This window comes from Mycteria americana, chromosome 3 (assembly GCF_035582795.1).
Source record: "Mycteria americana isolate JAX WOST 10 ecotype Jacksonville Zoo and Gardens chromosome 3, USCA_MyAme_1.0, whole genome shotgun sequence".
NCBI classification, from domain to species: Eukaryota; Metazoa; Chordata; class Aves; order Ciconiiformes; family Ciconiidae; genus Mycteria; species Mycteria americana.
In genome coordinates, this window is record NC_134367.1 from 37,074,350 (window position 1) to 37,088,693 (window position 14,344).

Here is a 14,344-nt window from a genome sequence, read left to right on the forward strand (position 1 = left end):
TTACTAGCCCCTTGCATCACTTTGAAGCTGTCTGCATAGACCTTTCTGCAGGCTTGAGGCTTAATGTAGACTTAGAATTGCAAGTGCAGCAATACCAGGTGTCCAAAACCAGACACTAACAACAACCTCAGAAGTTCTATCTTTTGAGCACTGGGACTTTTTGGTACACTTTCAAGAAAGTGTATGTATTGTGTTTAAGCTAAGTATAAATAACCCCATATGCATTCTTCTGTCATGGGCTTAGCATTTGGGGGGGGGGGGGGTGTAAGGGGTTTTTTTGAGATTAGTATTTTTAGTGTTTTCATCTTTGTTTTAGTGAAGATAACCCTTGCATATAAAGTTTTGCTAGGATAAGCCTATTTGAAGTGCTTGCAACTTCCACAATTATTCTCAAACACTGCTTGAATTTTATTGCTGTAGCTGGAGCACAGCTCATGTATGTTTTATTCTCACATTGTGCACAGATGCTTATATTTCTACTCTTTTTCTTGATGATTTAGGAATGCAGTAGAAATAAAATAATTGGTCTTACTGTTGAACAGTTTTCAAAGCCAAGAAAATACTGTGCATGATTTGCTTAATAGAGTCATAGTGAAGTTACTTTTTTGTTTTCTGTTTTTCTAATGTAATAGAAATCAAAGGAGGAATGGAGAAACAAGTTTGGTATTTGAAAATATCAAAACTAGCGTTGGCTTTTGCAATTATCCACTCAAAACCACCGGGGAAGAGTTGCAAAGAATACACTGAGCACCTTGCCAAAACTGTATCAGAACAAGATTTTGGATGGAAATCAAAAGTTGAAGTGCTGGAAGCTGAAGTTCTTCGATTACGTCAGGAACTTCTTTTGAACAAGATCTGTCCACGATTCTGCTTGGAAAATGGTAAGTTTCTGAATTAATTTCTATGTTGCAGTAGCAAGGAAACAAACAGCTTTCATGTTGCCTGCGCCATTTCTTGTACCTAGATGAGAGAGTCTTCAGTGTACAGCTTTCTATTTTTCCCAAAGCCCTGAAGTAGTAGAACACTTAATTCATTTGTAATGGGATTGAGCTTGAGAATTTGATGCTTACTCAGAACTTCACATTTTTAACCTTCAGAATCAATATGTATCATACGGAATAATTCCAGACAAAATTGTCAATAGAAAGTGTTACTCTATAACCTCGGAGATACTAGTTTGTAAGAATATTGATGTACCCTACTTACATTTGGAATATATCTTAAAGATATAGTGCATTTTTTTTACCACTTTAAAGATGCTTAAAATCAGAATTTAAGCCTAATGTGTCGAAAGCATGAACCCCTAATATGTATAACGGGAAGGTTGGGCAGGCAAAGGACTGTATGTCTGCTATCTCTGTTGGTGTATTTAGACTGTGGATACTGTGGATGTTTATTATGACATATGATAAAATATTGTGAGTCTGATATTGTAGGATTCAGGAAAGCTGTTAGTTAAAGAATATGAGGGGGGAAAAAAAAGATGAGCTCAAACAGCACTGTTTCTCTGACTTGTACATGTGGAGTGAGTCATTCTCGCTCTGGGAGATCAATGGCACAGGATGAGCTTGGAAATCAGGCAGTGGAGGATGTCTCCAGGCTCTGGGGAGATATTCCCCCTGGGAGATGGAGGTCAAAATGCTCTGGGCTGAAGGAGAGAGACAGTTCACTGTTGAGGGGATCTCTAAAATCAAAATGTCTAGCTAGTTGCTTTATGACTTGAGATTTTTAGAAGGTTCCTTGATAGAAAACTTGATGAGGCTTTACTGGAATTGTTTTGTACTGAAACAGTAGCTTCTCTATTTCCTTGTGAAAAGATTTCTGGATTCTAACTTTGACTGAGAGGGGAGATGTATTAGACTTTAGCTAGAAGTGCTAATGATTTTTTTTTTTTTTATAATAGACCTTTCTAGAGAAGTGATTTAATGACTATTCATACTGAGGTATTGTTTGTGTGTCTGTTCTCTGCAACCTATTCCAAACATGAAGTTTATTTAAGCGTAAAAGTAAGTTTCAAGCTGCTGTTTGCAACAGGTGTCTTAATGTTGTGAAGAACTGATTGCATATGATGCATGTGATCAGGAGAGATTTATTAACATCTAATGTCTGGAGAGGATATTCTAATTGTGGATTAAGCAGAACATATCAAACACTAGAAATGAAATCAATTAACCTGCAACTTCTATGTTCCAAGTCTAACTTTTTAAAGATTCCTTACCCTAAGCTGTTGAACTGAGCAATACTGATATCTCACTTGCCGAAGTAAGCTCTTCTGGTTGTGAGATAGGCAGAGAAAAGCAACTGTGCCTGGTGAATAACACCTCTTCCAAAGGATGTTAATTTTCATTGCCGTAGTCACAGTGAAGTTTGTTCACAGACCTAAAATGTGATAAATCTTGTATAATTTTAGATGTCTACAGCTGCACTAAATTTTCTGTGCTTTCTTCATTATCTGTACAGGGAAATAGCACGATTACTCTACAGTTTATCGTTCACTTGACCTGTTGCGATAATCACTAATATGGATATGGTGAATTGTCCACAGAAGATGCCTCTCTCCATTCTGCTAGGAATAGGCTAACTGGCTTGGAAATCTAAGTCCCATGATTCCCAAATCACTTCAGTAAGCTGCTCTTCATAGATAGCTCCTCTTTTTATTTTTTATGGTCTCAGCAGCCTGTTCAAACATACCCTGGGTAGCTGACCAAGTCTCATTTTTCAGTGAAGTCAAACTTTAATTTCAGTCTATGTTTAGCTAATGGAATTATAAATAGTAGAGATGAGTATGTGGTAACTATAATCCTTCTATATTCCTTCAGTTTCTCCGGGGTACAAACCCAACACCCTACGAATTTGAAGGATTAGTGTGTAGCTGCTTTTCCCTTCAAATGTTTGCTTATATTTATGATTTCACTGTTTATAAACCTGTTAGACAGAAAACCTTTTGACATTTGAAATATCTATGGGGGTTCACATCAGCCCCACCTGCATCATGTGCTGCCCAAGAGGAGTAGGACGTGGTCTTCCCCTTCAGTTTCTCTTAACCCCTTGAGTGTAAAAGAGCAAAAATGTGTGGAAAATCTGAACTGTATCATATTTCTACTTCTTCATACAGGTTTTCCTTAACATTGAAAGGACACTTTTGAGCTCTTGGAGTCTAACTTTGAGATGGCCATTTTTTGTGATGTTTCTTTCTTTTGACTGTTTCTTCTTTTTTTTTTTTTTTTTTTCCTTCTTAAACCTTCATATGACATGTGAACTCTTCTGATAATGGATTTGAACCGTATGTTATTTTAGAAAGATGTTCTTCATCAGACAGATGTAACTGCTGAGTGAGCACTCATGGTTACAGTTACATTGGAGACAAATGCTCAGTCTCTTGCTTTTGAATAAAGAAAGATTGTTACTGATACCTGACAGGATATCTGTTGGTGAGATCTGTGCACTCTTCTGGTGATCCAGTTGATGATGTATATTAAAAGCAGAACACCTGTGGTTGACATTTAAAGGAAGATGGTCGTAGAAGCAAAGCCTACCTGAAATAGGGGCCACTCTACCACTGACATCTTCTGCTCTGAGAGAAAAAATTTCCTCTCTTGTGTGTTGTCCCAGTTTTGAGATTTTTCAGGCCCGTGGAGATTAGAAGCTAAAGGTTGGCTACTGCTGAGATAGGAAGGCTCAAGGAGCTTGAATCTAAGTTGAGAGGAAAAGTGGTTTTCCATCCTGTTCACCTGAAGGCTACTATAGATCTGTCAAGCCATTGTTATTGTTTGTTGTTGATGGTATATTGCCCAAGTTTACTACCTGATATCACACCAAAGAAGTTCTCTTTAGGGCCAAGGATAACTAGGCTTGTTCTTAGAGCCAGGTAATCTACAGATATCATGTATCCTTTTCCTCCTCCACTTGTTTCTCCAGCCTCGTTTTTGGAGTTGGTGTTCTGCTTAAAACAATGCAACCTCTTAAAAGGATTGAAACCCTTAGCTTTTCTTTGGCTTTCTTGTGTTCTGCTTAATGACTCTATAGATGCCAGAATACCAAGGTTTCACAAAATCCACCACCAGAAAAATCTCATGCAGTAAGGACCAGATACTGAATTTGTGTCTGCTGCTGCCTGTTGAGAGCTGAAGAGTTTGAGCCCTTCAGCCAAGGTTCACTTTGCAGCTGTATCTTCCCTGCTCTGCGTTCTGAGTGTGAGAGCTTTCCTCTTCTACCTGCTGTTTGTAACAATAATAGTAGGCCTTTCAGAGGCTTCAGGAATGATTAGAGACTGCCCATGGAGTTTTATTTCCCTGATGTGAGAAATTTGTGAGCTCTTTGAAGCCGTGATGCCTGTTTTCCTTCTCCACATAAAGTTGCACACAGTATGGATGCACAAGCACATGAAGGAGAAAGAACAAAGTATCCATTTTTAAAGATATGTTGTCTGCATTATTTTTGTCTCACCTGACTAATTCTTTGTCCTTGGAGACCCTAAAAAAGTTTGGGTTTCCTTGCTGAGGGAGAGGAGCATGCTTTGCTACAGGTAAACTGCTTGGTAGTGTGGGTTGTTACAGTTTAATGTGTTGTTTAGAAAATTGCTGTGGTATATTTTCACTGACGGTGCTGTGTGTGGAAGTTCCTTAACTGACTTAATGTGCAACTGTCTTTCTGAATACAAGGACATTGGTATTCCTTTTACATGGTGGTGCTTTTGGCTGTATGTCAGCCATCCAAGGAGGAGGAGAAGCAAATCTTTTTGTAGTTGTCTGTTCATTATTTTTCACCTTGCCAGTATTGTCCTGACAACTATGCACATGGGTAGAAAAAAATTGAATTTCATATTAATCAAAGTTTCCTTCCTTTCTTTGATTCAGATTGAAATTTCACAGAGAGAAGGAGGGAAACTCGCTGGTGTTATTCCAAGACTAAGAATATAAAAGATTTGAGCATTCTATTGTCACTTTGCTTTGGAGCTACATGAAAAGACAAAGGGTCTTACAAAGCACTGATGAATTGATAGATTCATGGATTGAAGCACCTGCCCTCTAAGACAAATTCCTTAGCTGTTATCAGCTCATCAAATCAACAATCATATTGTTTCTTGGCAGCCTCTGTTAAAGAGATCTGAAAAGCCTGCAGCTGTTACTCCAACCTAAGAAGGCGTAAATGCAATACTCTACCCTTTTTTGCCAAGCACGTATTTTTGGAATGACAATTTAGAGGATAGATGTTTATTGCCTTGGTTGCTTTAGGCTGATACTCTTGAAGGGTTCCAAATCAGTTATCCAGGGTATATTTTTAACAAAACTTGTATCGAGTATATATTCTCTCTTCCTTAGCTTCACCTTCAGTCTTGGTTCATATTATTCCCTTACGCAGTGGATAGGAATTTACTGAACTGCTTGCTCCTCTAATTAAAAAAAAATAAATCAGATTCTGCTTCCTCCCCCCCTTTTTTTTAGATTTACTTTATTCTTCTTTTTATAGATCATTTACAATAGGACTTAATCTACCATGTCCTGAAGTCCCCTCCTGTGTTCTTAGCCTCCACAGTAGCATACGGCTGCCAGCCCACCCTACCATGTTGTGTCTGTGTGTTTAGGGAAATGCTGAACTCTGAGTCAGAATGTGATTAACGTGAATGTCTGATTTTTAACTGTGTCCTGAGGCTGTGTTTGACTTTTCAAGATACCGTCCCCTAAATTCTGCTTCCTGTGTCAAGATATTTGAAGCAACTTGTATCTCTTTAGGGAATAAGAGACAGAGATAGAAAGAATTTTCTATGTCCTGCTTCACTCCTTAACTTAGTGTGTTTCTTAAGGCATTTAGTTGTACATGTGGAAAAAGGGGAGCAATTTCCCTTGTAGATTAGTATGAATGAAGACACTTTAGTCTCCTTTCTTCTTGCTGGAAGCTCAGACTTGGTCCAAAAGCAGAAGCATATAGAATTGGAACCAACTAGCTCAGCTGAAGTAAAACCGATTATAAATGATACACAACTCCAGTTTACCAGCAGCCTTGTTTTGGGCCACCAAACAATTCAGCTACCTCTTCCCTTTCCACTTTCCTGTAAGTAATGGCTTGGGTGTTTCTTTCTCAGTAGGGAGAGGCAGAAACTCTGGGTGCTCAGCATAAAGCCCCAGCATTTCCTCAGTAGACAATGGAGGGATCAGGTAAGTCCTGCTTTGAGAGCAGGAAGAGCCAGTCAAAATCTTTTCTGAATAATTTGATTTCATACCTCTGAAAGGGCAAAACTCTCCACTGTGACTTAAATAACTTAACTTGTGATGTTTCCTCTGCCTGCTTACATTAAAAGGAGCAGTGGGAGAACACAATTTTGATAATAGATATTTTTTTTAAGCTCATTTTCAAAGATAAACCAATCGGATGAATTCAGAAAGATCAGACCAAAACATTTGCAGATTCCTCAGTGCATATGTTATCTGCAGCCTCATAAAGGAATCTTCCTCGTTAGTGGAGGGAGCAGCAGTCCAAATCAGACTGAATAATAATGATAAAAACATATTAGTCTATTAGGAGAAAGTACTTCCCTCCCCAGAAAGAAGATGAAACGGTGTGAAATGTTTACAGCTGCCCTGAATAGCACTTAGCAAAGATTTTAGTTCCTATGGCATAGTGGTAAGGTAGAGGAATATAGACTAGAATTTCCAAGTTATCATGGTACGTTTATGTAAAAGTTATTTCTTCAGGTCAGTATGTTTGAATGAGCTGCTGTTATAGATTGCTGTGTCCTGTCACTGCTTTTTTCCCCCCTGGTGTTTGGCAGGAAGCAAGGAACGCAAAAGAACGACAGTTGCAGAGGAATTGTCAGCCTCTGAGGGGTATCTTTAGCTTCTTTCTTTTTCTAGCTTCCTCTTTCCAAGGTGAGAGGATTCCCCATTGGGCAGCAGTCAGCACTTAGTTTGATGTCACCATGGAAAACAGATCTCATTATTTTTGTCTGGTGCTTAGGGATGTGATGTTTCTGCATGAAGAGATTCTTCCTCCCTCCTTCTGCCCTCCCCCTCCTCGCCCCGAGGAGGTGGCTTTCTCTCCATACAGATCCATAAGGGCAGCCCAGTCTAACTCAGTGTCATCTCAGCATTTTCTCTAAGGCATGATGGTGTCAGACAGACAGTACTTCAAAAATGAACTGTCATTTGACATCTTAAGTGTACTAGTGTACTCCCATGCTTCTACCAATGGTACTAATGCAAGTAGGCAGCATTGCAAGTAATGTCTCACAACCTAAAAAGTATTTTAGTTTTTTAGGAGGGGAGCAGGGAATTGAGAACAGATACATGAGATGACAAAAATGGAGTTAAAACGTGTTTAGCACAGATTTATGGGAATATGGCTCGTGGAATATGAAGATGAGATAAATCTGTTCCCCGTAATTGTAGTGTCACAATGGGGAACTTTATGAAAGCTGAGGCCTTTTCAGGATAATTAAATAAGTTAATTCGCAATCTGGAAGAAGCACCAGCTGGAGTGTAATGATTCATTGAAATCTCAGAGTACTGCTCCTTCCATGGATAACAGGTCTGTTTTGGTTGTGGAAACTTTCTCCCTTTGAAAACAGATGCTGTCTGTCTTATCAGATGGCATTGCTACAGCTGTTCTAAGCACGTACTTGGGGCAAAGGGACCCAAGAAGCATCCTTTTCTTTCCAGGTTTCTGTGTAAGGAACCCATTCAGAGGCAAAACCAACCCAATTGTCCCAGCAAGAGAAAAGGTTTGTTATTATTTTATAAATTCCCTGTATAGATCAAGCTCCTGATAAGATGCATAGCGATTTTTAGGAATAAGGTTCATAAAAGCAAGTGGTATTCATAATTTAGTGTAGATTCATTTCCTTTCTTCAGGGTAACAGAACGATAGTTTTGGGAAAAACAGAATGTATATGCTAAAAACTAGTTAAGAAGTGTGGCCATGGCAATTAGGATCCTCTTCCCTGTGGGAAGCTAAGGATCAGTCAAATTTTTCTCTGGAAATACAGTCACAGAATGGTTGAGGTTGGAAGGGACCACTGGAGGTCATCTTGTCCATCCCCCCTGTCAAGCAGGGCCACCTAGAGCCAGTTGTGCAGGACCATATCCAGATAGCTTCTGAGTATCTCTTAAGAATGGAAATTCCATAACCTCTCTGGTCATCCTTAACCTAACTCAAACTTAAATTTGAGTTCCTCAAGCAGGTCTTTGTTTGTGGGCTTCTGGGTATATAAAAACAAAAGCCAAACATTTGTACTATGTTATAGTCAACAAAAAAGATGTTTTTAGGAATGCACACCCTGGCTGATTTCTTAGGGAGTCTACCTCATTTCAGCCTTCAGCTTATTACAGTTGCACCCAGATCATTGCTGCCTGCATTGGCTGATACTTCTTGTCTCTTAGCGAAGCTTCAATGATGCAAGGCATTTTTAATAAGACATAGTATGTTCAGTTCAGTACTACCAGTTCAGACAGGTAGGCTTCATAGGTAACATTAATTCACTTAATATCTTGAAATATCTCCTATCTAGCTTAGAACCCAAATTTCAGTCATCTCATTGAGATGGTCAATATCGTAAAGCATGTTAGATCTTTTGTCATGAAAGCTTCTTGATGAGCATTAACTGACCCAAATCTGTATGTTCGTCACCTGATTATCGATCCTTCCATATCTTTCCTTCAAGTATTCTTTATTTGACTTGAACTACAGAAGATTTGTGCTGTCTTCTACAGAAATCCCCTAAAAATGAATGTTTATATCCTCAAAATCCTTCTCAGTTCTTACTGAATTCTAAACGTTTAGATGCTTTATGTAAGCAAAATCCCTAACAAATTGAAGTGTATGCTTCTAAGCCTTCTGAGAAAAATTTAAATCCTGGCATTGAACAATTAATTTGAGGATTTTAGATACTCAGTCCTATATTCATTTCTCTGAAATTATTCTTAAATGGGACAAAGTATGTCAGTGTGAAATACCTTTGCTTTAAACGGAAGAGCTTTCTTTTCCAAGCTGGTTATAAAAAAACCCCATGAAGATGCAGAAGCAAAGTGTGGGATACACAGCTTCTAAAATGTCTTCATTTGGAAAATCCTGGAAGCTTTTTATTATTTTTTCATTATTATTTCAAAATGTTCACATATTTCTTTGCTTTGATATATACAGAAATTTGGCTTGGTTCCAGATCAGGACAACAGTGGGGTGTTAAACACACAGAAGTTCATGAGGGAGGAGAGATGGTTTTTTTCAACCAGCCAGCTTGGGTAGTTATGAAAACAGCAGAATAGAGGCAGGCGTACACATGAAGAAAAGGTAAAGAAAACAGTTAAGATGTGAGGAGTGGGGTTTTTTTTTTTGTTTGACTGTTTTTTTTTTTAAGAGGAGAATAAACTTGATTCATCGTTCATCAAAAGTGCACTTGTAACAAACCAATCAATGAAGATTAAATGAAGAATAACAGAGTCCTGAAAAATGCAGAATTGGAGAAGTGAACACAATAGGAAAAAAATATGAATAATTTCACATATGTTTTTGTTTCCTTTTAGAAGTTATTGACTGAACACCTACTTGGAAAGCAGAATGCTGTATCATCAGAGAGGTTTCTAAGATTGTCTCTTTTTTAATTGGTTTTGTTTTGTTTTTTTTAAGAAGTGGAACTGAGCCTGTCAGTTGTAACTGAGTTTTAAGAGAGGTTTACATGTCTAACATCATTGGTTTTGATTTTCAAGTGATAATCCATGTATGTGCTTTCAAAGTGAGAGAATATAAACAATGCCTAATGCTTGAAACTGAAGTAATTTTTTCTTTGCAGAATTCAAATCATCTCTTCACTTACTTACATCTGCCACCTTCAAGCCTGTGTTCTGTTCTACAGTCCCTGTTGGTGGTGTAACTGCAGGTATATTAAGTTTTTCAAAAGACTTGAAGGCCATTTTATGATTTCACGGCAATTTCATCAGTTGAGGACCCTTTTCAGTTTTTAAATTTTGAACGACATATAGCATGTGGCCTTCCTCATTCAAACACTGTTTGGCCGTGACAGCCAGTAGCGCAGGTGTCTGAGAAAGCATCTTCCACCACCCCTGCTCCTGCTACATGGGAATTACAAATGCTGCCTCTCTTATTCCACATTGGGTAGGACCAGGAGCTGGGTCATTCCCTTGTCTCTTCACAGCTCTGAGAATCCTTATGACCATACTGCTGGCAACAGGCACTCAGGAGATAAAAGGTGTTTTCCAGTCCTGATGAAGCAACTAGCTCCTCCTTCTCCCTTTCTTGTGCCTGAACTGAGTCTTGGTGTCTGTATTAAGGTGGCTATTCAGAAGTGACAGAATTCACCTGGGAGATGGGGTAGCCTTTGGTGTTTGCCAGACTCTGCTTCCTCAGGACTAGCTGAAGACTCCACACTCTCTAATCATAAGACTTATTGGCATCTTGCTCCCCTGATGTGTTCCATGGTCCCACAGCAGTATGTGCATTCAAGTTCTTATGCTTCACAGAAGTGCCTACAAACCTTGCTTACATGCTATACACAGTATGCAAGTCACTCCCTTGTCCCTTGAATGACTGCTGGCTTTCAGGCCAGACACTTTCTGCAGTGATGGATACGTGTAGAGGGATGTCAGTTCTTCAGCCTTTGGACCCCAAGGCTGTTCTTGTGACCGTATCTTCCTTTGTTTGGGGAGCACACAATTCTGACTTTCAACTCAGGATCTTAATGTAGTAAGGAACTAAAGTCCTAAATAGGAATTGAGAGTTTAAATGTTTCCTGAATGTGATGCGACATATTTAAGGAGTCTGTAAAATTGCTTATGACCAGATATTTCATTACGTATATAAAATAATTGTAAAATTTTGTGGTTAGTTTATCATGCGCACTACATTTTCATATTTCTTGTTCCAGTATATTTATAGTCAAATGTTCTTGAAATTACTGTTTAAAGATGATTGTTAGTGTGAGGCAGGCTTAATGCTGGTGTTTTTGTTGGGGTTTTTTTTTTTTTTTTGTACTTGATAACCACATGGTGTGAACATCAAGACTGCTTTCTCATTTAAATAGTAGGTAAGTACAAAGTGATTAGTCTACCTTCTTTCAAGAAATAAATTATAAGCTGTTTCTAGACATTTTGAGGGGAATAATGAGCATTTCCTGGTGGGTAGTTTATTTATTTTTTTAAAAGATAACTTCCGCCTCCTCCCCAAATGACTAGAATATATCAATGACTGAACATTCTTAAAGCATTTTGTAGTATTAATTGAACAGGAAATATGCTGCTATTGGGAACTTATTAGAACAGGGTTTTCTGGAAGCTCATCATGGGACTGGAGTTTGTGAGTAGGAACCTAAGCATAAATGCAACATTGTCTCCTGCTTGTAGGAGTGTTTCATTGTATATGCTACCTCTTTTATTTGGGGATGGTCTTAAGTTTGGTTTCTATGGATATTTCTGTATTATTCTTTTCTTCCCTTTTTCTTCTCTTTCCTTCTCCTTTCTTTCACCTCTGCTATTTTTTTTTCCGTCAACAAGAGAATCCACGAACATATGGTTTTCTGCACGTAGTTCTTGCTTTGCTTCTTTTGACTCCTGGTGCTACATCCTCATGAGCAATTTTCATATTGCCCCATGGGATTAAAAAGAGGAACAAAATATCCCATAGTGAAACTCACAGTAGATGGAATCCCTAGAAGGGCTTATTTTCCTTAAACAGCACCAAAAACAACTTGCAATTTTTTTCCTCCAGAATGTCTTTTGCTCAAAACCCTAGGGAGAGAAGACATGAAAGATTGATGACTGTTTTTGTTAGTCAGACCATGGGAAGCGTGCTTTGCTTCTTTGCTTGCTTTCCAAGTTTGGGTATGCAGGGCATTTGGGAACAGTGTTAATATATAAAATGCTAGGCTGGCCGAACAAGCCCTGCTTTTCCTACCTCCTGGAAATGTTGGTTGATTTCCCTACAGTTATCCCTTTCATTGTGAGTCGATTGGTACCAATCCTGTTCAATTTTGAGTATGTCTGAATGTTAAAGGCATGAAACACAACAATAAATAAATAAACCACATTTCCAGTTTTGATCTCAGTAGTAGTACCCTTATTGGATGATCTGGTATGTTTTCAGAGACTGAGGTAATGGTTAGAATTCCATTTGAAATTGTATATTTAATCAAGTCTGTATAAACTTTTTTGAGTAGTGTTTCATTAGTGTACAGAATACTGTAGATTGCTGCCTAGTGATGTTTTCTGTGTTAAAAATGCTTTTTTTGGTTTTCCATGAAATATAGCATTTATTTCCCATCAGGCCAAACCATCTATAAAATGTTTTTATTTGTTTAAGAATACAAACACAGAGGAATATGGTATTGCTTTGGATCCTTGTGGAAAATATGAACAGTATATGCATGTTTTTTAAGAGTGAGAGGAAAAGCAGTTTGTGGCTGTGGCCCGGTAAGCAGGGCACAGACAGGCGTTGGTCAGAAGGGTTTTAGCCTTGCCTCATGGCACAGAGGTGTTTACGTGTGTTGGTCTTCCACTTCACTGCTTTAATGTCTCTTGCTTGTTTTGACTGTAATCTTTTGGCATAGGTAGCATGTAGCACAGAGGGAGTCTGTTGTCACTTAGTACTGAGTTTATGCCCAGAGGCACTGACTTAAATGTATCTAATGTGTGAAATAGGATGAAAGAGATTCTACAATGGTGTACAAAAATAATTTAATAGTGTGAATGCAATGCATACCTTCTGTAATGTAGTTTGTGTGTCTTTGAAGAAGCTAGTATGAGATAGGTGGTGACTAGAGAAATTTTTGATTCTGAATGTTTTTCTTTGTTAAATAATAAACAGCTGAAGTGTAATGGTCTGTTCAACTTTGACTCTGTTAGAATTCCTTACCTGACCTGGGGAGAAAGAATACAAGTAAAGGAGAAGATCTTATTTGATGCATTTATAGTAACAGACCTTTGCTGTCTTTTAAAAGCAGTGTGAGTTCTTGAGAATAAAAGTAGTGAAAATGTTTGGGGGACCAGAAATTTACATGCATTTCCTTCCCTGGGAATTAACAAGAGTATAGATGTCCACTTAAATTGTTCATGTGATGTCCACTTAAATTATATATGTGAAAACTTAAAACCATCAGGAATTTTAAACTCAAAATTACTGGTCATATTACTATGAGCATAAAACCTCTTGTTCACAAATAGACACTACCTTCTGAAAGTTTTGACTTTAATTTAAGAATGTCACCTTCTTCCACAGGTAAATTCTAATCATGGGAAGTTCTTGGGGAGCAAGCATACATACGTATTACGTGATTTTTGTGTGGAAGCAAGAAGAGAAAGGAAACTTTCTATAAGGATGTATTTAAGTATTACACAAACGTTAACTTTCACATTTGTGTTTCAGGAAAACCAGATGCATCTGCTGAAACTCTTCTGGATCAGGAATGTATAAACCCTATGAGTTACTCAAGCCAGCTAGAAGACTCTGGATGTGATGTGTCTAATGACTATGCATTCGATTCTTTAGGGATAGCTTCTGATTTTCACCAATCTGAGCATGTTGACACTTCTAAACGTTGGTTGAAAAGAGTTCCCCCATTGAATCTTTGCTGTACTACCAAGGAGGAATCTCTAACTGCTCCAGTGCAGTTTTTGCAACATCTGCTTGAAATAAGAAAACTGTCAGAAGGAGGAATTCTTCGAGCAGACTTCACAGAGCTTGAGAATGATTCTTTCACCATATGCAAGTCAGTGTCTCGGTTGCTTGATGGACTGACTGTTTTTTACAACAGTCCTAAATTTCCAGTTTCTAATCTTCTTACTGAAGCAGTTTGTGTTTTGATCAGTTTAATAACTGATACTAAATTATCTAATCATGTTTTGAAGAGGTGTTTCAAGAAGCTGGAAGAATTTAAGAAAAATCTAATTCAGATTATTTTAAGAAACAGCAATGTCAATAGGGTAAGTTTAAAACATCTTCCATCTTTCCTACACCTTTTCAGTATACTGTAATATTTTCCTGGTTTTATGCACTTTTTAAAATACTAATTTGTCTTCTATTTTGAAGAGTACTTCTTGGAGATTTCTGTAGTTGTTCTTTTTTGTGGTATGGACAATAAATGCTCTAAAGCATTTGAAAAAGTTCTTGCTCATGCATGCAAGTTCTTCTAGTCTATTCCTGAGTATAGGACTTTTAAAAACTGTTGAAAAGGCAGATTAAAACAGCTTTGTAGAAAATATGAGAGAAAAACACATTGTTTCTCTTGCTATATGAAGATATAGTATAGATATTCACAAAGTAATGACTATACAATTTTTTATTCTTTCTTGTGCACCTAGATTAATAGGTTGGTTTGCTTCAGAAGATCTCTGTCACTTTCTAG

The 14,344-nt window shown here is 37.9% G+C and overlaps 1 protein-coding gene across 1 annotated transcript in view; it reads left to right on the plus strand.

Annotated features, from left to right (window-relative positions):
• The first annotated feature begins 640 nt into the window (after positions 1-640).
• MEI4 (meiotic double-stranded break formation protein 4) overlaps positions 641-14,344 on the plus strand; it is a 76,400-nt gene continuing 62,696 nt past the window's right edge. The window contains exons 1-2 of the mRNA XM_075497301.1: positions 641-881; positions 13,366-13,922. Of these exons, the coding sequence (XP_075353416.1) occupies positions 647-881; positions 13,366-13,922 (792 nt within the window). The 5' untranslated portion in view covers positions 641-646. The remainder of the gene's footprint in view (positions 882-13,365; positions 13,923-14,344) is intronic.